The sequence below is a fragment of the Orycteropus afer genome, unplaced genomic scaffold (assembly GCF_000298275.1).
Source record: "Orycteropus afer afer isolate SDZICR_OR568_19922 unplaced genomic scaffold, OryAfe1.0 scaffold00291, whole genome shotgun sequence".
NCBI classification, from domain to species: Eukaryota; Metazoa; Chordata; class Mammalia; order Tubulidentata; family Orycteropodidae; genus Orycteropus; species Orycteropus afer.
Genome location: NW_006921878.1, coordinates 2,906,347 through 2,932,799, shown reverse-complemented (window position 1 = coordinate 2,932,799; position 26,453 = coordinate 2,906,347). Strand labels below are relative to the sequence as shown.

Below are 26,453 nucleotides of genomic sequence, written 5' to 3'. Positions count from 1 at the left end.
CCCACTCCATGGCTTCTTGGCTAAAACGGCTGGCTGCTTGTGTTGGGCTCCGGGCTGGGGAGACATTTGCAGAGAGGAAAAAAGCAAAGGAACCCACGAGTGAAGACAACGTAACTGTCACTGGAGAGGGGCACCCGCCGCCCGCCTGGACCCCCGGTCCCCCTGCACCAGCTGGAATGGTCCTCGGAAAAAGACAGGTGGCTCTGCAGGCAGCGGCGGTGGCGGCGGGGCAGGCCTGTGGGCATCGGGAAGGGTCCGGCGCACGCAGGTCTTCAGGCAGCGGCTCCGGGCCAGGTCCCACCTGGGAATCAGTTGCAGGGCAGTTCGCCTCATTTGTAAGAGTCTGATTTTGTGTTTGTTTCATTTTTCTTTCTTTTGTACTCCCCCCCCCATTTTACTTTTCAATCCTACGCTGGAGTCCAGAGATACAGACAGGCGCCAGCAGCCGGGGTCAGGACAGGAAAACAAAAAGAAGGACAGTGGAAAGAAACCAAGACCTCTGGCTGAGGCCTGCCTGCATCCTCTGCATGGTCAGCACCAGGAAAGTCGAGTGTCCGCAGCGGCGGTCAGCAGGCCGACACCAGCCCCTTTGGGAAGGGGCAGCGGCGCTTGGGCCGAGGGCCCTCCTCGTCCTCGTCCTCCTCATCTTCCTCTTCCTCCTCCTCGTCCTCTGAGGACGATGAGCTGTCCAGCGTGAGGTCCACCACGTCGGCACCAGGTTTTCCGTTCTCGACGCCGCTGGCCGTGCCGCCCCCACCGCTGGTGCCACCGGCTGCACTGCTAACACCACCACCTCCGTTGACGTTTGGGGCAGAAAGGAGTCCGTTGGCATCAGATGTGCCTGCAGAGGACAGGGACAAGGCAGTGCTCAGGTCGGCAGCTGACCCAGAGCAGAGAGAGGCGGCCGGCCAGGGCCTGGGGAGCTAGGATGGAATACTCAGAACACCTTGTCGGCCTCACCACGTGTAGGCCCCAGGAGGGCAGGCTGCATCAGGCCAGACAGTGGGTCCCCAGCACCCTGCGCAGGGCAGTACACAGAGGTGCTCAATAAAGGAACAAGCCAAGAAAATGCCCTGGTCCAGGCCCTGGGTCCCCAACCTGTCCCAGTCACCAACCACTTCTATGGTCACCCCTTCTATGGTCACCCCTCACTGAATTTGGGGAGGGGAACCCTGTACATGGGGAGAAGACTGTGGACAGGGAACCCTCTCCTCCACCTGGTACTTTACACAGGAATGCCAACTGTGGATAAGTTCAGTGTGTCTGACACAGGGAGCCTGCAGGCTGGAGGCTCCTGGGATGTGGGCATGAGGGCTCCCGGGCAGCGGCCCTGCACTCACCAAGGACCAGGATGGGGCACTGGGGGCTGCAGCTGCGCTCCTTTTCGGCGCGGATGGGGCACCACGAACCGTCGGCCAGAAACTCAATCTCGTCGGCATCCTCGCACTCACTCAGGATCTTGGAGAGGAGGCTGGGGGCAGGGCAGGGTGGGGGCTGCTCAGGGTGGGTCCCCCCCTCCACACTGAACCCCCAGGGCTCATGACTACTGCTTTGCACAGCAGCTTCAGGAGCCGTGGGTGGGCCAGTTGCTAGTCTCTGCCTCTGCCGTTCCCCACCTGCCCTGTGCGAATACACGGGACCACAGGGCACCTGACGGCTGCCCGCCAGGGGCTCCACTGAGCCTGGCCAGGGCACTCCTGGGCAGCACCCAGGCACGCCCTGCCCATCTGCCCCATGGAGCAGCCACAGCGCCAGGCTGGGCGTCCTCCATGCCCGCCTCCTCCCCTCAGGCATCTAAGAAAGATGTGACTCAGAGCAGCGTGTGGCCAGGTGGTCCTTGGATCCTGTGAGTCCCGCCCACGCCCACCAGCAGATGAGGAGCTGGGGGAGAGCGGGGAGAGTGGGGACCAGAGCGGAGCTGCCTCACTCCCAGGGCCTCGGTCCCAGGGCACAGCTCCATACTACACACATGCACAGGCGCTGTTAGCGTCATTAACAGACAGGGACGTCGAGGCCCGTGGAAGAGGAGAGCGGCCTGACCACAAGGCCAGGCGGCAGCAGAGGCAGAGACTGTGGGGCGAGAACCTCGTCCACCACCTGGGGCTCCGGCCCCACCCCCACCCCCAACTGCTTCCTTGCCTGGGGCCTTGGGCTCCCCACCTTCCCCACCTGCATGATGGACAGCACAGTGCCCATAGTCCCACAAGGCTGGGAGGTCCCCAGACTCAGAGGCCCAGTGTCCAGGCCACACGGGTACCAAGTTCGCCCAGCTTCTGACACGTTGTGTCACAGCTGCCCCTGCCTCCAGGGCCTTCCCCCACCTCAGTCACTGTTCCCACAACAGGAGCCTGATGTCAGTGCCCCGTTATGGGGCCAAGGTCCACCAACTGGCAGCCCCAGCCCCACCCTGCTCAGACCCTACCCCAGGACCACCCAGCCCCTCAGGGTCACCTCCGACTGCAATACGCCTCCCCCACCTGGGACACTCCTAACCCCACCCCCTTTCGCCCACTCTTCTGCCTGCTCCCCGCCAGAACCCAGAAAAATAGCAACACTTGTCTCCGGCTCTCTGTCCCCAGTGCCCCTAGGATGTGAGGAAGAATTCTTTAGGGGATTCAAAGGACATACATGGGAACCCAGGATGCCTCCTCCAAGAAGCCTCCTTAGCTGCCTACCCATGGAGGGCACAGACCCCTCAAGTTTCAAGGCAGCTGCCACCCTGAGTTGAGCGACCGTTGCAGGCCTATGTGGGGGGGCGGGTATGGGCCACGCAGCTGCCAGGCCGGGAACAGAGCAGCCATTCAGGCTCATCCCAAGTGCCCGGCCCCGGGCCTTCTCACACCACCTGAGTCTGGGTAGCGCAGGGCTTGGCCCTTTTGGGGAGAGGACACAGGCTTAAGACTGACCAGCCCTGGGTTCAGGTCCCTGGAGTTAGGAGCCCCTGCCCCCCAGCCTCAGTCTCATATGTGAGATGGGACAATCACCTCCTGGAATGGCTGTGAGGGTGGGCTTGGCGACACCCCACACGCCACAGGCTGGGCACTGACAAGGGCTCAGACGTCAGGACAGACTGATGTCATCACAACTGAGTCTGGCCCCGCAAGTCGAAGGAGCCCTCCACTCGGCCATGCACACCCTGTGCCCGCCTCTAGAGGCCAATGAGGGCCGAGGATGGGGCCGGTGGTGCCATATGACCATCAGGACTGCCTGCTGCTGCCCAGGGAAGCCACCAACGGCCAAGCTCCCACCAAGCAGCTCAAGAATGGGAGGCGGGTGTGCAGGCCGAGCAGGAGCCAAGTCAAGTGCTGCGGAAGCCGGAGTCCGGTTTCTAGAAACCTAAACCTAAGGAGAGTCTCCTCTGGGGGTGAGGCTTCCTCCCCTTGCACCCTGACAGCTGGTCTGGGGACGGCCAGGGGCACGCCGCGCCACCACAAGAGGGGATGATCCAACAGGGCTAGAGCTTTGGGGAGAGAGAAGACGACTTCTGTACTTTCCTCCTGGAGGGACGGTAAAGGTGGAGGCTCTCTGAGTGCACGCCACTTGGAAGGTGGCTCCTGACTGTGCGCAGCGACCCCATGAGGCCGGGGTGTTTGTGGTCCCTGTTTTCTGCAGGCAGGCTCTGCACTGAGAGGTAACTCTCAGACCGAGGTCACAGGGGACAACAACAGAACCCCGAGTCCGGGCTCACCTCTGGACCCAAAGCCACACGGCTGCCTCCAGCTCACTGAAGACTAAGTCCCATGCAAAGAAATTGTGTCTTCAGTAACCCAGGGCTTCCCAAGCTCTGTGGCCCCGTGCCTATCTGTGACAACATGCCCATGCCTATCTGTGACACAGTACCAAGGCTGTACTGTGGAACCATCTGGCATGTCTAGGAAGTCAGAGGCAACGGGGACCCAGGGGTTGCCCACTCCATCCCTCCTTCTACAGAAGGACTCAGAAGCGGGGGGCAGGCACAGTGCGACTCACCCGTCTATGATGAGCTGGTCATAGGGGGCCGGCTTATCACACACGGGGCACATCCAGGTGGGCTTCTTCTCGTTCATCTGGAGGTAGAAGACGGCGTCGAAGCACTGCAGGTGGGCGCAGGTCTCCGCCCGGCAGGGCACCGACAGCCGCATTTTCACCAGCTACGGGAGGAGGATGGGGACAGTGTGACAGGCTGCTGCTCTCTAGTGCCCCAGCCCTGGGCCTCTGTGGACTATCAGGGAGCTGCGCAGACCCAAGCACAACCGGCCTTGCGCTCAGTGGCCCTGCAGACAGCTGAGGGCGACCCCCGTGTGTGGGAGCTGCCGGGCTGGGCAAGGAGGGCAGTGTAGACAGTGTGGAGGCGGGTACCACTCACCGGGCAGATGAGGGAGACCCGCACGCCAGTGGTGGCGATCTCGCTGTCGGGGTCCAGGCGCAGCTTCTCTTTGACTGAGGAGAAGGGGTGGGCGCCGTTAGAGGTGGGGGACAGAGGGACCACGACCAGGTTGAGATGTCCACAGGGGTGCCCTGCCTGCCCCCATCCCCCACAGTGTCTGGCACGGCAGGTGCTGCCTATGCCCCTGTTCATAGGTGGGCAACAGTCCGTAAGGTGCCCTGACGCCCACCTCCCACAGCAATGGTGCTTGGGGGATGATGAGATGCATGTGTTGAGCCCTTGCACTCAGGGCAATGAGGAACATGGGTGAAATGCCTTGAGTAGGAAAACAGGCATCACTCCCCAACCCCAGCCACCACAGCCCCGCTCCTGGCTGCTGCTCCCCAAACACATGCCCCCCATGCCACTGCCCACACCCTCACCCTTCATCCCACCCCTCTCTGTTCCTCAGCACTTCTGCCTCCTCTTCCTGTACCTCCCCCCAAGGGGCAGCCTGCTCTAGGCCAAGGTCCCCCAGGCACTCCTGCTCTCTGGCTAACAATGGACCCACAGGCCTGGGTTTCAATGGGCCCCTACTCTGCCCTCTCCTCTAACAGAGAGCCACACGCAGCAGGAAGGGTACAAGAGAGACAAAGAACAGGACTTCTCATTGCAACTGGAAAGACAGAGGCACATGGAAAAAGCCCAAGGGGCCTATTCAGAGAGGACCACTGACCCTACAGTCAGGGAAGGTGCTAGAAGGTGCTGGCAAAGCAGGGCTCTTGGCTGAGGAGTTAAGTCAGGTCCCTGAGCGAACAGCCCCCTGGCCTGGTTGTGGGCCTCCCAGGCCCCAGGATGGCCCTGCCTGACCAGAGCTACACGAGCCACCACCAGGCCAGCCAGCCCTGCGGGTGCACAGGGAACCACCCCTCCACAGCTGGTCAAGATTGCGACTGATCTCGGGAGATGGGCAGGTGGGGGCTAAAGAAGGGAGGGAGAGGGAGGGGCCGGGGCGTGTGGTCAGGCTGAGGCCCTGGGTCCCCACACCCCCACCTCCAGGGCCAGCCAGGCTTAGATGGGCAGTCAGAGGTCGCCCTGTGGGACTCCTGAGTGGGTACCCCTAGCTCAGCCAGGGGTGATGGGGGGACACTCTGGGTCACAGCCAGGGCTGGGCAGTCAGGCGCAGGTGGCCACTGACTCCCACCGGGGCTGCCCCTTCACACCAGCCCCTCCTTCAAGTTCACACCCACCAAGGGTAGGGCTTGATTTCAAAGGCTCACAGGGGGAGGCCACCTGCCCAAGGCAATAGAGACCAGCAGTGAGGTGGCCCAGGGGTCCCTAGAGCCCAAAGCCTTTGGCTACAAGTGCCTGCCTGGAGTTGTGTCCCAAGGGTCCGCCCCAATGACAGCACGCCATTGTGTGTGTCTTTCCTTGTAGGCAAAGCAAAGCAGGTCCGGCTACCACCCTGTTCAGACGAGCACACTGAGGCCCCAGAGGACCACCCATTGCTGTAGCGCCCAGCCAACCAGCCAGCAGGGGCTGGGCCTCCCTGGGGCTGCTCAGGCTCTCAGAACAAGAGCCCACCCCACAGCACTGGCAGTGAGACCCCTCGCCCCCCCCATTCCTCTGGCCCCTCAGGCCTATGCCCTCAAACTGCCGCCCCTGCCTCAGGACCCTGTACTTGCCACCCTTCCTCCTCCCTTCCCCAGAGACCTCCCCAACCACCAGGGCAAGCAGGTGTCTGAACACCCCCAACAGGGACCGCCCTGGGCACATTGACAATAGCAGCCCCCCAGCCATGAGCTCCCACCCACGCCCCACACCCCATGGAGGGACGTACAGAGCTGCGCGCTTACCTAGCGCCTTGCACAGCTCCGGGTGCTTCACCCCGATGGTTTTCAACCGCTGCAGCAGCTCCGAGGAGGTCAGCTGCCGCACCAGGTACAACGCCACAGAGTAGCTCTGGGGGCGGAGGGCAGAGTCAGGAGCAGCAGGGGCGCGGGGTGGGGGGCGCAGGGCGGGCAGGGCTAGGGTGTACTCACCTTGCCATAGTTGCCCCAGGTGACTGTGATGCGGTTTGTGGCGGACGACAGGTACATGAGGTGGGTGAGGTTGATGGGCCGGCATGGCCTCTTGGGCTCCACGCCCGGCTTGTTGGAGGGGTAGTAGCCCTGGGGTCAGACACACCGGCTCACCCCACAGAATGGAGGGCGCTCCCCAGTGGATCTCAGAGCTGCACCCCCCCCCCAGCCAGAGCCCCCTGAAGACTTGCAAGGTGCCGACCCCAGCACCTCCCGGCCCAGCAGACTCACCGGGACAGAGCAGTAGCTGTGGTTGACCTTGACAGCTATGTTGGGCGGGTACTGGTCCTCCTGAGGGCAGCTTGTGTCCGAGTAGCAGATCCTGTTAGGACAGTGCGTCCACGGGGCCTTGAGGGCATGGGCGGAGGGGGCATGCTGGGCCACAGCGGGGAGGGCAGCTGGGGGGCCGTGGAGAGCGTGAGCTGGGGCTGGGTCATAGCTATCTTGCTGCTGGAAGAGCTGGGGGTCCCAAGGGGACACTTGGGACCTTCTGGCCTGAGGCTGGGTAGACAGTGGTACATTCAGGGCAGGAAGGCAGGAGGCAACCAAGGGTCTTTGCCTGGGTTGTACCAGCAAAGTCCAGAGAACGGGACAAGCCTCACTGGTCATAGGCCACCCAGGGCAGGAGATGAAGACAACATGGGACCATCTGTAGGAAGGTGGGCAGAGGCAGCCGGAGGCTCACCCTCACTCACCTCAGAACGACCTGCACTGCTTTGATTCCGGGCTGGAGCTCTCTGTGGAGGAGGGGAGGAGTCAGGAGGGAGGGAGGCACCCAGCAGCTAAGAGGACCCTCCCCCCCAAGGGTGGGCAAGGCTGCACCCAAATGAGTCCCCTCCTCTGTCCTCCCCACGCAGTGTGTGCATTTAAATGTGGGCAGCATCCTAGCACATCAGTAGGTCAGACCACTACGGGACTATTAAGGGTCAGGGGAATCCCCCAACCCAGGGGCTCTCAACTGGGGGGGGGGGGTGATTCTGTCCCCAGGGGACACTGGGTGATGTCTGGGACATCGTGGTTGCCACAACTGGGAGGATGCTACTGGCAGTAAGCGGGTGGAGGCCAGAGATGCTACTCAACACCCTACAGGGCACGGGACGGCCCCACCCCAGAGAAGGATCTGGCCCCGTGTCAACAGGGCAGGGTAGGGGAACTGCTCAGGGAACAGCCATCCCTCCCTTGGCGCCCACTGCGCAGCACATGCAGGGAGACATACCCAACAAAGACGCGGTTTTCTAGAAGACCGCGTCCCCCTCCCCACCGCTGCTCTGGACAGTGTGGGACTGGTAGCAGGTAGGCACTGGTCACTGGTGGCCCCCCTAACCCGCTTCCCCAAGCCCAGTAATTGACAGCTGAGCCCCACCCAGCCACCCAGGCCCTTGGCCAGCGGGCGAGTAGGGCCAGGATGCACGGCTCCAGTACCTGGAGTTCCGGATCAGCTCCACCTGCCTTGGCGTCAACGCAAAGATGCATGGGCTCTCCTGAAGCTTCTCGCTGTTCTGTGGGACTGAGGTGGGACGTGGGGTCAGGGCCCGACTCCAGGGGCACGTACTCTCCTCCTCCTCCTCCCACAACCCCGTTTGAAGCCACCCGCAGAGCCTGGTCAGCACTCGAGAGTTCTCGTTCTATTTGGGAAGACCAAAAGCTGCTGGGCACAGGCTCAGTACCACAGTGGCGGGAAGGGCCCAGTGTGGCCCACTCTGCCCTGGCTCCACACAACCTTGAGCTGGCCACTTGACCTTGGCTCCAGGCCTGTTCTCTCCAAGCGGGCACGACACAGATGACAGCTCAGCCCTCTGTGACGGTTCTGGGGCCTGTGTAACAAGGCCCTGGACAGACTGGGTCAACGGGGATGTGAGGACACCTGCTGCATGAGGGGGAGGACGAGCAACAGGCAGGCCAGGGATGCTGGCCTCGGGGCACTCACGGGCCAGCAGGGTAAATCAGGAAGTAGACCGGGAGAGAACTCCAAAGTCCAGATGGAAAATCACAAGAGCAGGGAGGGTGCCAGGGGGCGGGGAGCAGTGCCGAGGAGGCACGGAGCCTCCACCACCGACTCGGAGCACCGTCTCAGTGCGGAAGGCCCGTGGCAAGTCTGGGACGGGGCTGTGGCCAAGGGGCTCCTCAATGGCAGAGAAATGTAAATTACAGTTGCACTGAGAATCAGACGTCAACTAGAAAATGCTATGACTCGAATGCAACAAACCACGAGAAATGCAATATACCATACTTTGTGGGGTATGGCTAAAGCAGTGCTCAGAGGGAAAGCTATAGTTTTAGATACTTACAGCAAAAAGGCAAGAAGGGTTAAGACGAATGACTAGGCTTCTCCCATAAGCAGCTAGGGAAAGAAGAGCTGATCAAAGCCAAACCCATCAGAGGAAAGGAAGGTTTTTCTGTCCTTCCATCCAAATGAGAGGTTTTCCATAAAAATTAAACAGAAAATAAACAATGCAGAAACTCAACAAAGGAACTTTGTTCTTTGAGCAACACACAGCTAGATTGAACAATACAAACAATCGGGAAAACGCAAATTACCAGTCTCAGAAATGAAAAGACGACAACGCTACAGTCTTTTAAAAGATCTCAGTCTTTTAGTTCCGACAGGGGAATGGAATGATGAATTTTATTTCCAAAAACTGGCAACTTAGATGAAATCAACAAACCTACCAGAGAAGCAAACCACCAAAACTGACACCCAAAGAAACAAAATCTGACGCGCTCTCTGTCTGCTAAGGAAATCAAGCTCACAGTTTAAAAACTTTCCCACAAAGGAAAATTCAGAATTGGTGAATTCTATAAAATATTTAAGGACAAAACCATAAACGTTTTACATAAAATCTTTCAGAAACCAAAGAAGGAAAGAATACTTCCCTACTCATTTTATGAGGCCCTCGTAACTGTTGCCAAAATGTGACGTGAGAAAGAGAAAGTCATGGACAAACGTCCCTCATGGTTGAGCACTCAGCTGCTAACAGAAAGGTGAGCAGTTCAGACCCACCAGCTGCTTCGAGGGAGAAACATGTGGCAGTCTGCTCCTGTAAAGATTTACAGAAACCCTATGGGGCAGTTCTATTCTGTCCTGTATTGTCACTATGAGTAAGAAGTGCCTTGACAGCGATGGGTTTTGTTTTTGTTTTTATGAACACAGATGTAAAACTCCTTAACAAAATACCAGTAAATCAAATCCAGAAATATATAGAAAGGATAATACACTATGACCTAGTGGATGTACTGCAGGAATGCAAGATGGGGTTCAAACCTCTATATCCCACAGGATGGCTAAAATTAATAAGAGGGACAATTCCAAGTATTGGCAAGGACATGGAGCAACTGGAACGCTCAGATACTGCGAGTAGGGGTGTAAAATGATACAACCACTTTGGAAAACTGCTGGGCAATTTGTTATAAAATTCAACATATACATCTATCCTATGACCCAGCTGTGCCTCTTCTAGATATCTACCCCAAAATAAATGGAAGCATGTCCACAAAAAAATCTTAAACAAGAACGTTTATAGTACAACTCAGTCAACTGGCATAACCCAGTTGGTTTTCTGTTCTGTGAACCCAGAGGCTGGCAGTTTGAACCCACTAGTAGCTCCATGGGAGAGAAGAACTGGCGGTCTCCTCCCACAAAAGTGGTCCTATTTCGTCATACAGGGTCGCCCCGTGAGGGAAGCAGCATCTGGGGTCTCATAAGCCTGCAAGCAGCCATCTAAGAAACGGCTACTGTTCTCTGCTCGTCAGGAGCAAAACAGAAAGAAGGGAACCCACAGTGGACCCTGACAGAGGAGTGAAAAATGCAGACCAGGACGCAGACCCTTACAAGCCCGGACCTGCTGGACCTGAGATGAGAATACTCCCCGAGATCACAGCCCCAAGATACCCTTTAAGCCTTGAACCAAAATGATCCTGAGGTCACCTTTTAGCAAAATAACCCACTGACACACAAAACACAAGGTACTACCCATGACTATGTGCTCTACGAGAGACCAAGAGAGCAACCGTAACTCTAGAGCAAAGGGAAGGACGCAAGGGGGCAGGGAAGCTAGAGTACTGGAAACGGAACAACTAGATGTAATGAAAGAGAACGTTAACATGCTGTGAAAATCTAACATCACTCAACGTGCGTGGAAATTGTCAAATGGGAATGTAACCTGCTATGTAAACCTTCACTGAAAACACAAAACATTATTGAAAACAAAACAAAACGTTTATGGTAACCTCATTTCTAAGAGTCCTAAATTGGAAATAGCCCAAATGTCTGTCCACAGAAGACCAGATAAAACAAGTCTCAGTGGATTCACCCGCAAAACAAGAGCGGTACACAGACCACAGAGACGAACCGCAGAAGCGTCACGTCTTGCGGAAACAGCACACATGCATACGCGTTCGTGCCAAGTGCCGAACCAGCAGAACTAAGCTGCTGCTGCTGGCTGTTGCTGCGCCGGTGCCGAGTCACGGCGACCCCATGTGGCGGAGTGGCGCTCACGCACAGGGTTTCCCTAGCTGTCATCTTTATGGTGCCACCAGGTCTCCTTAAAGCTCACTGATGGAGACAGAGATCAGAACAGCAGCAGCCTTGCTGGGGTGAAGGGAAGGAGAGGACTTCCTGGGAGATTTCAAGGGACCTTTCCCATGACAGACAGTTCTGTATTTCAATGGGGCTTGGGTTCCAGGGGAACATCCATTTGTTAAAACTCCAACTATACACCGAATGGCTGTGTGAATTACATCTCAAGTTTTTCACAAATGTAAAAGGTCACCGAGAAGCCATCTGATGGGAAGACTGGAAGAGAGAAAGCCTGGCAGGAGCTGATGAGGGGTGACCGGTGGCAGAGAAACAATCTACAAAGCGTGTTGGTTTCAACTCCAGGAGACAGAGCAGAATTGCCCACAGGGTTTCCTAGGCTATAACCCTTACGGAAGGAGCCCTAGTGGCGCCACAGTTAAGTGCTCAGCTGCAAACCAGAAGGCTGGTGGTTTGAACCCACCAGGCGGCTCCACGGGAGAAAAGACCCAGTGATCTCCTCCCACAGGGTGGTCCTAGTCTATCATATAGGGTCGCCGTGAGTTGGGGTCAACTACACGGCACACAGCTCACACACACGATCTTCACCAAAGCCGACTGCCAAGTCTTTCTCCCGCAGAGTAACTGGGTGGGTTTGAACCACCAATCTTTTGGTTAGCAGCCAAGTGCTTAGCCATTGTGCTAAGGAGCTACCTGGGCTCCTTCTACCAAAATTAACTCACTAACTCACTGACATCAAGTTGACTCGACTCATAGTGACCCCTCCTTGGGTTTCCAAGGCAATATCTCTATGGAAGTAGATTGCCCAGTCTTCCCTCCGAGGAGTGGCTGGTGGGGTTTGAACTGCTAGCCTTCTGGTTGCAGTCAAATGCGTCAGGCACTATTCCACCAGAGCTCCTAACATCTAAACCTGAGAAGGTATGGGTATTATCCTATCACTGACAGCACTGTACTTTAGCACAGATCTTGAAACATTCTTTGTGAAGATGAATGCCATGCCACTCCTCTTCAATTTGTCATTCCCGGCACAGTAGATCATACGGTTATCTGATTCAAAATGGCCAAAACCAGTCCATTTCAGCTCACTAACGTCTAGGATATCAATCTTTATGCATTCCATTTCATTTTTCACAACTTCCAATTTTCTTACATTCATACTTCGTACATTCCATGTTCCAATTATGAATGATGTTTGCAGCTGTTTCTTCCCATTTTGAGTCATGCCACATTAGCACATGGAGGTCCCAAAAGCTTTACTCCATCAACATCATCAAGGTCAGCTCTACTCTGAGGAGGTAGCTCTTCCCTAGTTGTATTTCGAGTGCCTTCCGAAAACCAGGAAATTGAAGACCTTTACTTCTGCAGTCTGAAATTGACCAAACATGCAATCGTGGGTTGATTATCACTGTTGATTGGAATGTAAAAGTTGGAAACAAGAATCACCAGTAGTTGGAAAATATGGCCTTGGTGACAAAAATAACGCTGAAGATCGCATGGTAGAATTTTGCAAGACCAAGAACTTATTCATTACAAATACCTTTTTTCAGCAACACAAAAGAATGCTATACACACGGACTTCGCCAGATGGAGTACAGAAAAATCAGATCGACTACTTCTGTGGCAGGAAGCGGTGGAGAAGCTCATTATCTTCAGCCAAAACAAAGGCAGGAGCTGACTGTGGAACAGACCATCAACTGCTCATATGCAAGTTCAAGTTGAAACTGAAGACAATTAGAACAAGTTCATGAGAGCCAAAATATGACCTTGATTACATCCCACCTGAATTTAGAGACCATCTAAAGAACAGATTTGATGCAGCAAACACCAATGACCAAAAACCAGAGAACTGTGGGAAGACACCAAGAACATCAGCAAGAAGTCATTAAAAAGACAAGAAAGGAAGAAAAGACCAAAAGGGATTTCAGGAGAGACTCTGAAATTTGCCCTTGAAAAGAGAGTAGCTAAAGCAACTGGAAGAAACACAAGATGAAAGAGCTGAACAGAAGATTTCAAAGAGCAGCTTGAGAAGACAAAATCAATCATAATGAAGTGTGCAAAGACCTGGAGTTAGAACACCAAAAAGGAAGAACATTTCTCAGCATTTCTCAAGCTGAAAGAACTTAAGAAAAAATTCAAGCCTCAAGTTGCAATATGAAAGATGCTCTGGGCAAAATGTTGAATGATGCAGGAAACATCAAAAAAAAAAAAAAAAAGATGTACCAAAAAGAATTGGTCAACGTTCATCTACTTCAGAAGGTGGCATATGATCAAGAACCAATGGTACTGAAGAAGAAGTCAAAGCTACACTGAAGGAATTGGCAAAGAACGAGGCTCCAGGAATTGACAGAACACCCATTGAGATGTTTCAACAAATGGATGGCCCCCTGGAGGCACTCACTCTATTATGCCAAGAGATCTGGATCTGGCCAGCTGACTGGAAGAGATCTGTATCTGTACCCATTCCAAAGAAAGGTGATCCCACAGAATGTGGAAATTATCAAATAATATCATTAATACCACACACAAGTAAAATCTTGCTGAAGATAATTTAAAAGCAGTTGCAGCAGTATAATGACAGAGAACTTCCAGAAATGCAAGCTGGATTCAGAAGAGGATGGGGAACGAGGGATATCATTGCTGACGTCAGACGGATCTTGGCTCAAAGCAAACAATGCCAGAAAGATGTTTACTTGTGTTTTATTGAGTATGTAAAAGCATTTGATTGTGTGGACCATAACAAATTATGGATAACATTGAGAAGAATGGGAATTCCAGAACAATTGATTGTGCTCATTAGGAACCTGTACATAGACCAGGAGGCTGTTGTTTGAACAGAACAAGGGGACACTACATGGTCCCAGGAAGGGAGTACATCAGGGTTGTATCCTTTCCCCACACTTATTCAATCTGTATTCTGAGCAAATAATCCGAGAAGCTGGACTGTATGAAGAAGAACACGGCATCAGGATTGGAGGAAGACTCATTAACCACCTGTGATAGACGACACAACCTTGCTTGCTGAAAGTGAGGATGACTTGAAGTACTTACTGATGAAGATTAAAGACCTCAGTCTTCAGTGTGGATTACATCTCAACATAAAGAAAATGAAAATCCTCACAAGTGGACCAATAAGCAGCATCGCAATAAATGGAGAAAAGATTGAAGTTGTCAGGAATTTCATATTACTTGGTTCCAAATGAAGCAGCAGTCAAGACCTCAGATGACATACTGCTACTGCACTGGGCAAATCTGCTGCAAAAGACCTCTTTCAAGTGCTGAAAAGCAAAGATGTCTCCTTGAGGAGTAGGTGCACCTGACCTAGGCCATGATGTTTTCAATCGCCTCACATGCATGTGAGAGCTGGGCAATGAACAAGGAAGACCAAAGAAGAATTGTGCTTTTGAGTTGTGGTGCTGGGAGGAATACTGAAAGTACCACGGACTAGCAAAAGAATGAACAAATCTGTCCTGGAAGAAGTGCAGCTGGAATGCTCCTTGGAAGCGAGAATGGCCAGACTTCGTCTCACCTACTTTGGTCATGTTGTCGGAAGGGACCATTCCCTGGAGAAAGATGTCAAGCTGGTGAAGGGGAGGGTCAGCAAAGAAGGGGAAGGCCCTCAACGAGATGGACTGACACAGTGGCTGCAATAATGGGCTCAGGCACAGCAGGGATCGTGAGGCTGGCCCAGGACCGGGCCGTGTTTCATTCTGTTGCACATGGGGTCGCTATGAGGTGGAGCTGACTCGATGGCACCTAACTACAAAAACAAACGTGAGAAGCAGCAACTCCAACGTTTTAGGAAAATAGCTCTAGATCAGATAACGTACTGCACCGGGCAGCTCTGCGCAGAGCTGTGAAAGAGCTCTGTAATGTGTTAAGGAGCAAAGGTGTCATCACCTTGAGGATGAAGGCACCTGACCCAAGCCACGGTGTTTCCTATCACCTCATACACATGTGAAAGCTGGACAGTGAATAAGGAAGACCGAAGAAGAATGGATGCCTTTGAATTGTGGTGTTGGCAAAGACCGAATGTACCACGGGCTGCCCGAAGAACAAACAAGTCTGTCTAGTTATCAGTGCAGCCAGAATGCTCCTTACAGGCGAGGACGGCGAGACTTCATCTCTCCTACTTTGGACGTGTGATCAGGAGGGACCAGTCCCCTGGAGAAGGACAGCATGCCTTGTAGAGGGGCAGCGAAGAGGAGAAAGATGCTCCGTGAGACGGACTGACCCAGGGGCTGCAACGATGGGCTCAGACAGAGCAGCAATTGAGAGGCTAGCCCAGGACCAGGCAGGACTCTGCCGGGTTGTGCGTGGGGTCTTGGAGCTGGCGCTGATTCGACGGCATCTAACAACTCCAGATGCCCCCGTGCACGTACGAGATGGAAAGCTCTCTGTCACACGGCTCCCTTCTATCAGCAAGAAACCGTCAATGACCTTCATGCCCGGCCACATGGACAGCCGCAGCACAGTCTGCACAACAGTGAAGAGACAAGTGGGGTCAAGAAGGTTTCTATGTTTGGACGAGGGGCATTCTCTGGGATGTTGTCCGTGAGGTGAAAAAGGGGTACAGGATGAGCCCCTGAACCAGCTGTATGGAGACCATCGTCAAACTCTCACCCAAGCATATCCCGACACCTTCTTAAAAGCAAACAGGCTCACTTCACTAGTGAGGCGTGTCCATCCTGAGCACTTTGCTCACTTCAGATCTCTCTCAAAGCGTGTGTGAACTGCCGTATGCAAAGTGAATCTGCTCTGTAAATTTTCACCCAAACCACAATTAAAAAAACAGATCTCTCTCTATGGGATCAAGTTGACCACAGCAACTCAAAAGGTTAGATGGGCAGCTCAGGGGGCAGGGAGTTGTGGCCATGGGGGAGGAACAGCTCAGAAAAGGAGGGCGGGACGTGGCACAACTGGCAGACTGTCACGTGTGTCAGGGAATGGTCCGTGCACAAACGGGTGCATCGGTTATGTTAACAACAACAAAAATGAAATGGAAAACCAAGCAGGTACAAAGTAGCTACTGTTTGTGAGACAGACAGAGAGGGTAACATCGAAGGCAAGCCCATTTGTTGACATGTGCAAAGCATGCCTCTGGAAGGGCACAAGCGGCTGGCCAGTTTCAGCCTCCAGGTGCCTGGGGACAGGAAGGACGAGATCTGCTTCACACCGCCAACCCTCTGGAATAGGGAGTCAGTAAATTCTTCTCTGTAAAGCACCAAGAAATGTAATTCTTTTACATTTTGACTCCAGACAGCTGGAAGCCATCATAGAAAATCAGTAAACAAATGGGTTTGGCTGTGTGCCAACAAAACTTTATTCACAAACACAGGTAGCCATTAGGATTTGGTCCCTGGGCCTTAAGTTTGCAGACTCCAGCTTAGAACCTTGTGAATCTGAAGTTACCAGACCATTATCACCTCTTCCAAAAGCAAATATCGTCTTCATTGAGAACTAGTGGGCTTGGAAGCCAGTCCACCAGACTCAGAGCCCCCTGCCTGCACACACTCCGTTTCTCTGGGTGCTAGAGACCCTCACGCAGCACCAGGTCCGCAGTTGCTGCTTAGTAGCTGCTGTTATCACTATACTCAGCTCGGCCGTCAAGCTGGCTGTTTGTAGCGGCTCGGTGGGTCCCTGGGTGATGCCAGCTGCCTAGTGCTGGCCAGGCCTCTGAGGAAGGCCGCCTAATTGGGGCGAGGGGAGCACACTTGGGCAGCCCACAGACACGCTGTGATCTGCCCAAGGTGCCTAGGGAGCAATTAGCCAGGGTGGGGCAGGGCAGGTATAGGGAGGGAGGCCTCACATCTGAGCTGGGCTGCCGGCTGAGTAACTCACTGCCTTCAAGTCAATTCTGACTCAAAGCGACCCTACAGGACAAAATAGACTGCCCCATAGGGTTTCCAAGGCTGTAACCTTTACAGAAGCAGACTGCCTCATCTTTCTCCTGCAGAGTCACTGGTGGTTTGAACCACTGACCTTTCAGTTAGCAGCCAAGTGCTTAACTACTGCACCACAAGGGCTCTGGAGGTTGGGCAGGAAGTCACAAATACCAGCCCACCCACACCCGCAGCGTCTCCTGACAGGCAGGGGGCGAGTCCCCAGTCGGCTGTGACCACCCAGTTGCCTCAACATCCTGTAAGACTGGGGCTCAGAAATGCACTGAGGAGGGCAGGCGAGCAGCCCCTGAGACCAGAACCCAGGCCCTTCCCTGGGACAGGCTCCCACTTCCAGGTGGCCCAGGCTGGGGGGCGGAAGCCAGGTAGCTGGGCAGGCAGGAGCTGAGATGCAGCCTGCCACTCCACACTGCCGGGAGAGGGCTGGGGTCTCCCCAAACCTGTACCTTTGCCACCTCCGTCAGCAACTCCAACCTAACCCAAAATCTGGGGAAGTGACTCTGCCGTTCCTCTGGCCCCACTCCTCACCCCGTATCACAGCCCTTGGCCAATGCTGGCAGCTCTACTTCCAAAGCGCACCTACCCCGATTCCCCACTCCCAAAAGGCCTTCCCCAGCCTGTGCACTGGCCATCCCTTCTTACATCTCAGGCTCCCCTGCTCTCCCACCCCGACACTCAAAGCCCACCATCCACTCCCCCAGGTACAGAAGCTGGTACCCTTGGCTCCGTGGCACTGACCTGGCCTCCTGTGTCTCCACCCACCACAAATGCCTGCCTCAGGGCCTTTGCACTAGCCAGGCCATCTTCCAAAAAAGTCTTCCCCCAAATGTCTTCATGGCCATGGTACCCCTTAAGTCCCTGGGCAAATGCTACCGGGCTGAAGACTTCCCTAAGTACCTTTTAAAAGCTTGCCAAGAAACCTGACGGCCCCACATGTGTCCCAGAAAAGCTGTGCTCCACAGGGTGTGCACGGGCTGTTTTTTCAGAAGCAGACCGCCAGGCCTTTCTTCTGAAGCACTTCTGGGGGGACTCAAACTACCAACCTACTGGTTAGCAGCTGAGCATGTTGTTTGCACCAGCAACAGCAACGCCCCCACCAGCTACAGCAGTTCACACTCCCTTCATGGCCTGACTCCTCTGCACCACCTTTACCTTCTAGAATCTTCCTTCTTTTTGCCTTAACCACCTCTCCCGCTGAAGTGGACGCTCCAAGATGGTAACTCATACGCCACCCACTCTGGCTCAGGGTTCCTGACATTGTGTCTAAAGAACTCCTGGCCCTTCCAAAGCCGGTGACCATGAGGTGACTGTAGTAGCCCCGCCAGGCAGAGCAGAGGGCCTGGACAAGGGCTCACCAGGCTGAGGAGGACACTGCAGTGTACACACGTACACGCTCAAACAGGCATACACATATGAACACACAGTCCTTCCAGTTCCTATGTCCACTCAGGGCCCAATGACCACCCCTAAAGGCTGTAGTGGGGAGACCCTGCTGTGAGCAGCTCGACTTCAACGAGGAGCCCCTGGGCCCAAGTGGGACAGCAACAGGACAGAGTCCAGCACAGCCGTTGCTCCCCGGACTCCGGGCGGCCTCACAAACACCGGCAGGTGGCAGGGTGCTTAGTGAAGGGAGTGGCCACTGTCAATACAGGAGAGGGTTAGAACATGGCAGCCGGGACACGGCCACCTTTATGGATGTGCAAAGGAATGAGGACAGCAGGAACGGGCCCCACACCACTGCCAGGCCACTCTGGTGGCCCAGGCCAGCAGGCTTCTCTGCTGGGAACATGAATTCCACTACCAACATGTGACTGCACAGGAGTTTAAATACAGAGCAAAAAATGTATTTTAAAAAGCCAACTCCCAAACCATTCTCCCTGCCCCCCACGTCCAACTCCTAGTCCTGCCTTCTGTCTTGGGGCATGAACACTGCCCAGCCCACCCAGCCACCGACATGCAAGCCCTGGCTTCCGCCACCAGGATCCCAGGCTGGTGATGACCAGGATGATGGAAGATCTGAGAGAGGGTGCTGCAGGGCAGGGGAGATGGGGTGCCCCTGGCTGGGCATTCGGGGTGAAGGGAGGTGGGCAGAGACAGGGCCTGGGTGGGCACCAGCCCCTCCACTCACCAGGGGATGGGTACCTCTGGACCTACTTGCTATTCCCACAATGACTGATTATCAGGGATGACCCGGGGTTGCACCTGGAAGGGCTCAAGAACACTGGCAGCTGCCCCTTACCACCGGGCCATCGCCCTCCACCTGGAAGCCGCACCCAGGGACACAGTGCTAAGCCAGCCCAGCCCAGGGCTAAACACAAAAAACAAGCAACATTAGCTGCGGAGCAGGATATGGAGGAGGAGGGGGGTGGGAGGAGATGGGAGGAAAGGGAGATAGCCTTTAAATGAGGCAATTAGGGAGGCCTCTCCGAGGAGGTGACGTGTAAACCCAGGCTTGAACAATGGGAAACAGCCACTGGAGGACTGGGGGAAAGGGCTTCTGCAGAGCTGTGAGGCCTGGTGCAATGGGGGGCCTCTGTGGCTGGAGCCGAGTGAGGACGGGCGGCGGCGAGAGGCCCAGGCAGCTTGTGCAGGGCTCTGCAGGCCACAGGCAGGACTGGAGCCCTTACCTGAGGGAGGTGGGAGCCCTGGAGGACTGTGAGCAGAGTAACCACGTGGCTGGCCTCCTGGTTTAAAAGCTTCCTCTGGCTTCTGGGAGAAGCATGTACTACCCATGACAGAGAACCAGGGAGGACGGGGCCCGTGGGCATGTGACACGCTGGCAGGTGGGGTGGAGAGGAAGGAGCCGGTCAAAGGAGAAGGTGTGGGCAGAGCCAGCAGGCCTTTGGGGGGTGCTCCCCAAGGCCAAGCCACTCTGGCCCCCGCATCTCAGCTAAATGATGATATTGGCAACAAGACTAAGAGGCAGTCCTCCGAACAGGACAAGGGGATAGCGCGTGGCTTGCAGTCATGAAGGGTGCATGTCGTGGCTGCATCCTTTCACCATACCGTTTCAATCTGTATGCTGAACAAACCGGAAAAGCTGGCCTATATGAAGAAAGACACAGCATCAACACTGGAGGAAGACCATGAAAGACAAAATGGGGGCAAACTGATGGGGTCCTAATTTATGGCATAGATTATCAAGCATAATCCAAAATGCACAAACAGCAGAAGATAAACTAGATGATTGGGACCTTCTAAAATTTAAATTCTTACATGCATCAAAAGACTCCAAAAGAGTAAAAAGAGAATGATAGGTTGGGGGAAAAATATTCAGCAATGACCTATCTGACAAGGGACTTACGTCTAAAATTTACAGAAAACTCTAATACCTCAACATTAAAAAGATAAATAATCCAATTAAAAAACGAGCAGAAGACATGAAAAGACATTTCACCAAAGAAGATATTCCAGTGCTTAACAAACACATGAAAAAATGTTTGCAATCCCTAGCCATTAGAGAGATGCAAATCAAAACAACCGTGAGATACCATCTTGTCCTAGCACTAGCAGCAAAGTTCAACAAGACAGAAAATAACAAATGCTGGCAAGGACATGGAGAGACTGGGACCCTCCTACACTTTTGGTGGGACTGTAAAATGGTACAACCACTGTGGAAAATTGTATGGCAATTCCTTAAAAAGTTGGAAATAAAACACCATTTGACCCAGCAATCCCATGACTAGGTACGTATCCTAAAGAAATGAGGTAGGACACGAAGAGATACATGCACACCCATGTTCATCGCAGCACTATTCACAACAGCAAAGAGATGGGAACAACCTAGGTGCCCATCAACAGAAGAATGGATAACCAAATTATGGCACATAAACACAATGGAATACTATGCAACCCTAAAGAATAATGCAGAATCTGCAAAACACCACATAATGTGGATGAACTTGGAGGACATCATGTGAAACTTTCTTTGTTGGTTACTAGGGATGGGGGCGTTTCCCAGAAAAATTGGGGGAAAAAAAAAATCTATACACCAAAGATTTTTGGTAGTTACCAGGGGTGGGAGGGAAAGAGAAAGGGGAAGCTTTTGTTTGGGGGGCATTGAGTTTATGCTAATGGTGGTGGAATATTTGGAAAAGGATAGCAATAATGGTGGCACAACATGAAAAATGTCATCAATGTCCTGGAGCTGTGAATGGGGAAGTTGTTATGTTGATGAATGTCTTGTGTATGTTGTCAATCACAGTAAAATTTGAAAACAAACAAAAAGAAAATTGGAGAGAAAGGCTCATTAATAACCTGTGATATGTAGACGACACAACCTTCCTTGCTGAAAGTGAGGATGACTTGAAGTACTTATTGATGAAGAAGATTAAAGACTAGCCCAGTTATGGATTACACCTCAACGTAAAGAAAACAAAAATCCTCACAACTAGACCCCTAAGCAGTATTATGGTAAATGGAGAAAAGAAGGAAGTTGTTAAGTGTGTTCTGTTTGGATCCACAATCAACACCATGGAAGAAGCAGTCAAGAAATCAGAAATCTGCTGCAAAAGACCTCTTTAAAGTATTAAAAAGCAAAGATGTCACCCTGAGGGCTAAGGTGTGCCTGATCCAAGCTATGGTATTTTCAACCACCTCACATGCATGTGAGAGAGAGTTGGACAATGAATAAGGACGACCTAAGAAGACTTGATACATTTAAATTGCAGTTCGGTAAAGAATACTGACTATAGCATGGACTGCTAGAAGAATGAACAAATCTGTCCCGAAAGCTCAGCCGGAGGGCTTCTGATAAATGAGGGTGGCGAGACTTCATCTCCCGGACTGTGGGCATGTCATCAGGAGGGCAGTCAGTCCCTGGAGAAGGACATCATGCTCGGTAAAACAGAGGGGCAGTGAAGATGAGGAAAGCCCTCAACGGGATGGACTGACACAGTGCCTTACAACAGGCTCAAACACAACGACGACGGTGAGGCTGCGGCAGGAACGGCGGTGCTCCGTTCTGTTGTGCACAGGGTCGCTGCGCGTTGGAGCTGACAGCAGCTAACACAACACAGGGAACACTATCTACCTCAGAACAAAGGCGAGGCCCCAACAATACCCCAGGCTCTTCAGCATGGCTGCCTCCCTCGGTTCGGAGTTGGTCCCATTCTCCCCCAAGGCCCACGGCATCCTGAGTTCTCTGGCCCCTGCTGGCGCTTTGAGGTGGCCCCCTCCTGGCACAGCACCCTTGGTCACAATGACCTTCATTCAGCCTCTCTCGCTGCCAGGCTTCAGCCTGGAACATACCCCCACCCCTCCTCTGCTGGCTTGTTGTTTTGTTGTTAGGTGCCGTCGAGTCGTCTCTGACTCAGCGACCCTACGCACAGCAGAACAAAACTCCTCCCAGTCCTGAGCCACCTCCGTGATTCCTGCTATACTTGAGCCCATCGCTGCTGTCACTGTGTCAATCCATCTCGTTGAGGGTCTTCCCCTCTTTCGTTGACCCTCTGCTGGCTTATTGCTGCTCATGTCCTGGCTGGAAACCAGACTGCTACCACTGTCACCGCCTCCAGGAAGCCCTCCTGACTGCCCCTCCGCCAAATGTGCAGTGACAGGTCCTGCCCTTGACCGCCGCCCCTGGAGCCCTGGGCTCGCACACCAGTGGTGTACTTGTCTCGTTGCCCCTTGGGCCACACGGCTCATCACTCAGCACCGCTGGCCTCTCAAGGGGTGGGGTGTTGTCGGCACTGTCCGTCTCGAGGGGCATGTAGAGAACCGTGTCTGCAGCTGTCGGGATAGCACCAGGGCAGCTCCACCCCACGTGGTACAGAGAGCACCGCACCAGATAAACATGCTTCCTTCTTTCTGCCTCGAGTCTGGTAAAGGCTGCTCTTCTCTTCTGAGGCGAGAGGCGCAGCTCGACACCCCTGGAGGGCCAGGCCAGGGTCGGATGGCGATCCCGAGGCAGACAGACGCCGCGGCAGGGCCTGATCAGAATCCCTGCGGCACTGAGTTCTTCAGAGATTGGGAGCAGTGCCCAGCCCTGCCCCAGCCCTGGCTGGATGAGAGGCAGGCCAGGCTCCCGTGCCGGCAGGAGGGCTGGAGTCCAGAGCCTTCCTGTGGTTCAGGGTGGACACCTCCCTACAGGGCGCGGGCACAGATTGCCTGGGGGCAGCCAAAGGGGCAGGAAGGGGTCCAGAGCAGGCCTCACTCAGAATGCTGTGTGACCCTGGGCAAGTCTCCTGACCTTTTGGGGTGCTGTCCCCTGCTGTGGGGGCTCTGTCCATAGAGGTCCCCAGCACCCCCTGCTGCGGCTCTGTAATCTCCACCCCTCCCCCAGCCAAGCATGCTGACAGTCTGGGTGATTTATGTCCCTGTCCTCTCCACCCAGGCTGGCCAGGCTCTTCCGGGGAAGCAGACCCACGTGTTGGGGCCTCATCCTGGTCAGAGGCCAGGGGCCGGGGGAAGGGGAAGCCCAGTTCCCTGAAACAGGCCCGGGGCAACGCCATGCTCCAAGCTAACCTAGGCTGTGGGTAGAAACGGCTGGACAGGCCTCTGGCCTCAGGACAACAGAGACTAGTTTGTGGGTTTAGTACCAACCCAGTTTCGGGGCTGAGGCTGCCCTGAACAAAACCTCTCGCTGTGAACCAGGGCAGCCCCCAGGCGGCTCCCAAGAGGATGGGGTCCAGGGAGGGAGGCAGGGCGGGGCCGATGTCTTTGTTCCGAGCTGCCAGCCGAGTAATTCCCAGTGTAGACGGGGGAGCAGCTCCCGGAGATCAGGTGACTGGGGTCCCGGGGGGCCGGGGCGACGTGGTGCATTGTGGGGCAGGAGCCACTCCATGCTTGCTGGGCAGGAAGGAAGCACACACGTTCCGGGTGGAGGGGGTGTGGCTGGCCAGCCCCACGTTCAAAGTCACCTCCATTCCCAGCTCTCGGCCCCCAGCCTGTCCAGTGCCTGGCCAACTGGCTGCCTCTGAGGGCAAAGCCAACCTCCCTGTTACACAGACCGTTCTCTGGTTCTCAGGAGCCCGAACATTTAGCTTGACCTTCAGGACCAGCAAGCCAGCCGTCCCCAAAGCCCCAAAGGATGTCCAGAGAGCTCTGGAGGAAGAGGCTTCCAGTGTTCTAGAAGGACCTGGGAGGCAGGAGGCGCTGGAAGGACCCAGGGCGAGGCACCAGGAGCCAGAGCTGCAACTCCAGCCCCTCGATGGGGTGAGGGGCCGACTTGCTTCTCAGACAGGAGGGGTTTCGGAGTCTGCAGCCTGAGCCACTGGCATCAGCCTCCGCAAGCCAGCCCCACGTGCTGCCTCAGCCTCCAGACCTGACTGTGTCACACATGGGGCTGCAGGAGTGTGGGGCCTACTGGTATTGAGTCTGCAGGCCTCCTCAGGCTCTAAGGCAGGGGCACCTCGGCTCCACGCACAGGGTCGAAACCACGTGGGGAGATGAGGAAACTATGCTCCCTGCCACCCTGTCCAATGCCACAGCACACAGGTCAGCTCCAGCCACAAACACCTGGCCCCAGGCCCTGCATCTGCAGGTGAAGCCAGGGGTGGCTGAACGTATGACACCGAACACGAGCTGCAGGGGGTGGCAGGACCCACAGAGCTGGCCATGGGTTTAGGGTGGCTCACTGCCCCACGTGAAGGTGCCAAAGGAAAAACTCCACAAAGGCCAGGATCTTTGTCCCGTTGATGGCTTGGTGCCTCGAGCCTGGCCAGCACCTGGCCCCAAGCAGGTGCTCAAACAGCTACCGCATGCAGGAATGAATGAATGAATGAATGAATCAGCGGGGGAGGATGGTGAGAGGAGACAACAGGAGCAGTGAGTCTCCAAGAAAACTAAGGCCAGTCAAAGTCTCACACCTGGACACAGGCCCACAAAAGGGCCACTGTGATCCACTCACCACGGGGGCCTCGGGCACTCTTATTTCTTGGCGGAAGGTGTGCTGGCTAGGCCTTCCCATATAACACAGGGTAGTTTGGGAAGCCCACTAGAAGCCTGTGTCCCAGGCCTGCCCGGAGCAGACTGGGGGTCCTATGTAGCCTGGGTTACGTGGTTTCCACACCCAGTGGGCACTTGGCAGACATTTATAAAGAAATGAATGTGTAGAGAGAGACCAGCCACAGGGGCTGCAGTATCCTCCTCTCCCTGACTGGCCCCAAGCTTTGGGGGCCCCTGCAGCGTCCTCATCAGCCAGCTGGGAGAGACGACCATTTAAAAAATGACTCCCATGGCCGCTCACTATGAAACAAGAGCCGGGGGAAGAGGGAAGGCCATGGGCAATTTTCCTCAGCCTCTTTTCCCCAGGGACAGTCCCTGGGGATACACACAGCAAAGAGACTTGGTGACGAACGGTAAGGTTGGAGGTTCAAGTCCACCAAGAGGGGCCTGCTGACCTACTCCCAAAACATCAAGCATTATGACAACTCTATGGCACATTTTTACTGACACACAAGGGGTCACCACGAGTCAAGGTCAACTCTATGGCAGCTGGTAGTAGTTTCCACAGGGAGCAAAACCAAGGCAGCAGCCCCCTAGCTGGCCCCAGCGGCCTCTGCCTCGTCTCCTGGGTTCCAGGCTCGTGCCGTTCCCTCCCACACGGCACCAGGGTTGATCTGCGTGGTCAGTGGGACACAGTGGAAGTGAGGGTGTGCTAGGTCTGATGCGACATCACAAAAAAGACAGTGGCTCCTAGCTTGACTGAGTGCTTATGTCTCCCAGGACACCCGTGCTTGTGCAAAAACCCACGTGGCAGGGGACCAGGCTCTCCAGCCAAAGGCCACGTGAGGGAGCCTGGAAGCCCATGTGGCAGGGAACCGGGGTCTCCAGCCAACAGCCATGTGAGGGAGCCTGGAAGTGGCTCCTCCGGCCCCAGGTGAGCCATCAGGTGATGCAGCCCTGGCCAACACCATGGCTGCAAGCTCCGGAGAGACCCAGGACCACCCCCCAACCACCCCCCAGCTCAGTGGCCCAATTCCCAACCCAGAAAAGACAGCTAAGAAGCACTTGTTTCAAGCTGTTAAACATGAAGACTGATTGTTTTCTAGCATGGCTTACAAATACAAAGATATCAAAGGAAGAACAGGCTCAAACCTCAACCCGGCTGCTGTGCCAACACCACCGTTCTGGTCAACGGCATGGCTGGCCAACAGAGGCGAAGAGAAAACTCAGAGCACCCAGGGGAGGCGGCCAGACTCACCTAATTCCGTCGGCTTCAGCAGTTCGTCCAGCGTGTTAAAGAAGGGCAGCTTCACCAGGCGCACTTCTGGCTTGAGGGTTTTGGCGGGCAACCGTCCGAGTCCATTTAAGTACTTCCCGTAGAGCACGGGGTAGTCAATGTTGGGCCCCGAGAGGGGCGTCCTGGGCAGCGTGCTGGCCCGGTCGTAGGCTGAGTGCATGGTCAGGGGCTCCAGGGGCCGGTGGGGCTGCGGCACAGGCTCGGCGTTCTTCTTGGCGTAACGCGTCTCGTACAACTCCTTGATCTTCTTGAACAGCTCAGGGCTGCAGTCAAACTGGACCAGCTGCAGGGCCCGTGTGACGAGTTCGTGTTTCAGTCCGCTCTTACTCCGCCCGACAAAACCCAGAAGCATCTGAAGGTCGGAGACTCGAAAACTCATCACCATGTTCTGCAGGAGAGCAACCACAGACAC

At 54.8% G+C, this 26,453-nt stretch overlaps 1 protein-coding gene across 1 annotated transcript; it reads right to left on the bottom strand.

Annotated features, from left to right (window-relative positions):
- Positions 1–566: 566 nt before the first annotated feature.
- Positions 567–26,453, bottom strand: PIAS4 (protein inhibitor of activated STAT 4). Its single transcript, XM_007951034.2, has 10 exons — positions 26,003–26,453; positions 7,849–7,933; positions 7,122–7,163; positions 6,658–6,748; positions 6,388–6,516; positions 6,202–6,307; positions 4,346–4,419; positions 3,970–4,130; positions 1,341–1,471; positions 567–841 (listed from the first exon to the last, which is right to left on the bottom strand). The coding sequence occupies exons 1-10, from the start codon at positions 26,424–26,426 to the stop codon at positions 567–569; spliced, it is 1,518 nt and encodes a 505-aa protein (XP_007949225.1). The 5' UTR covers positions 26,427–26,453.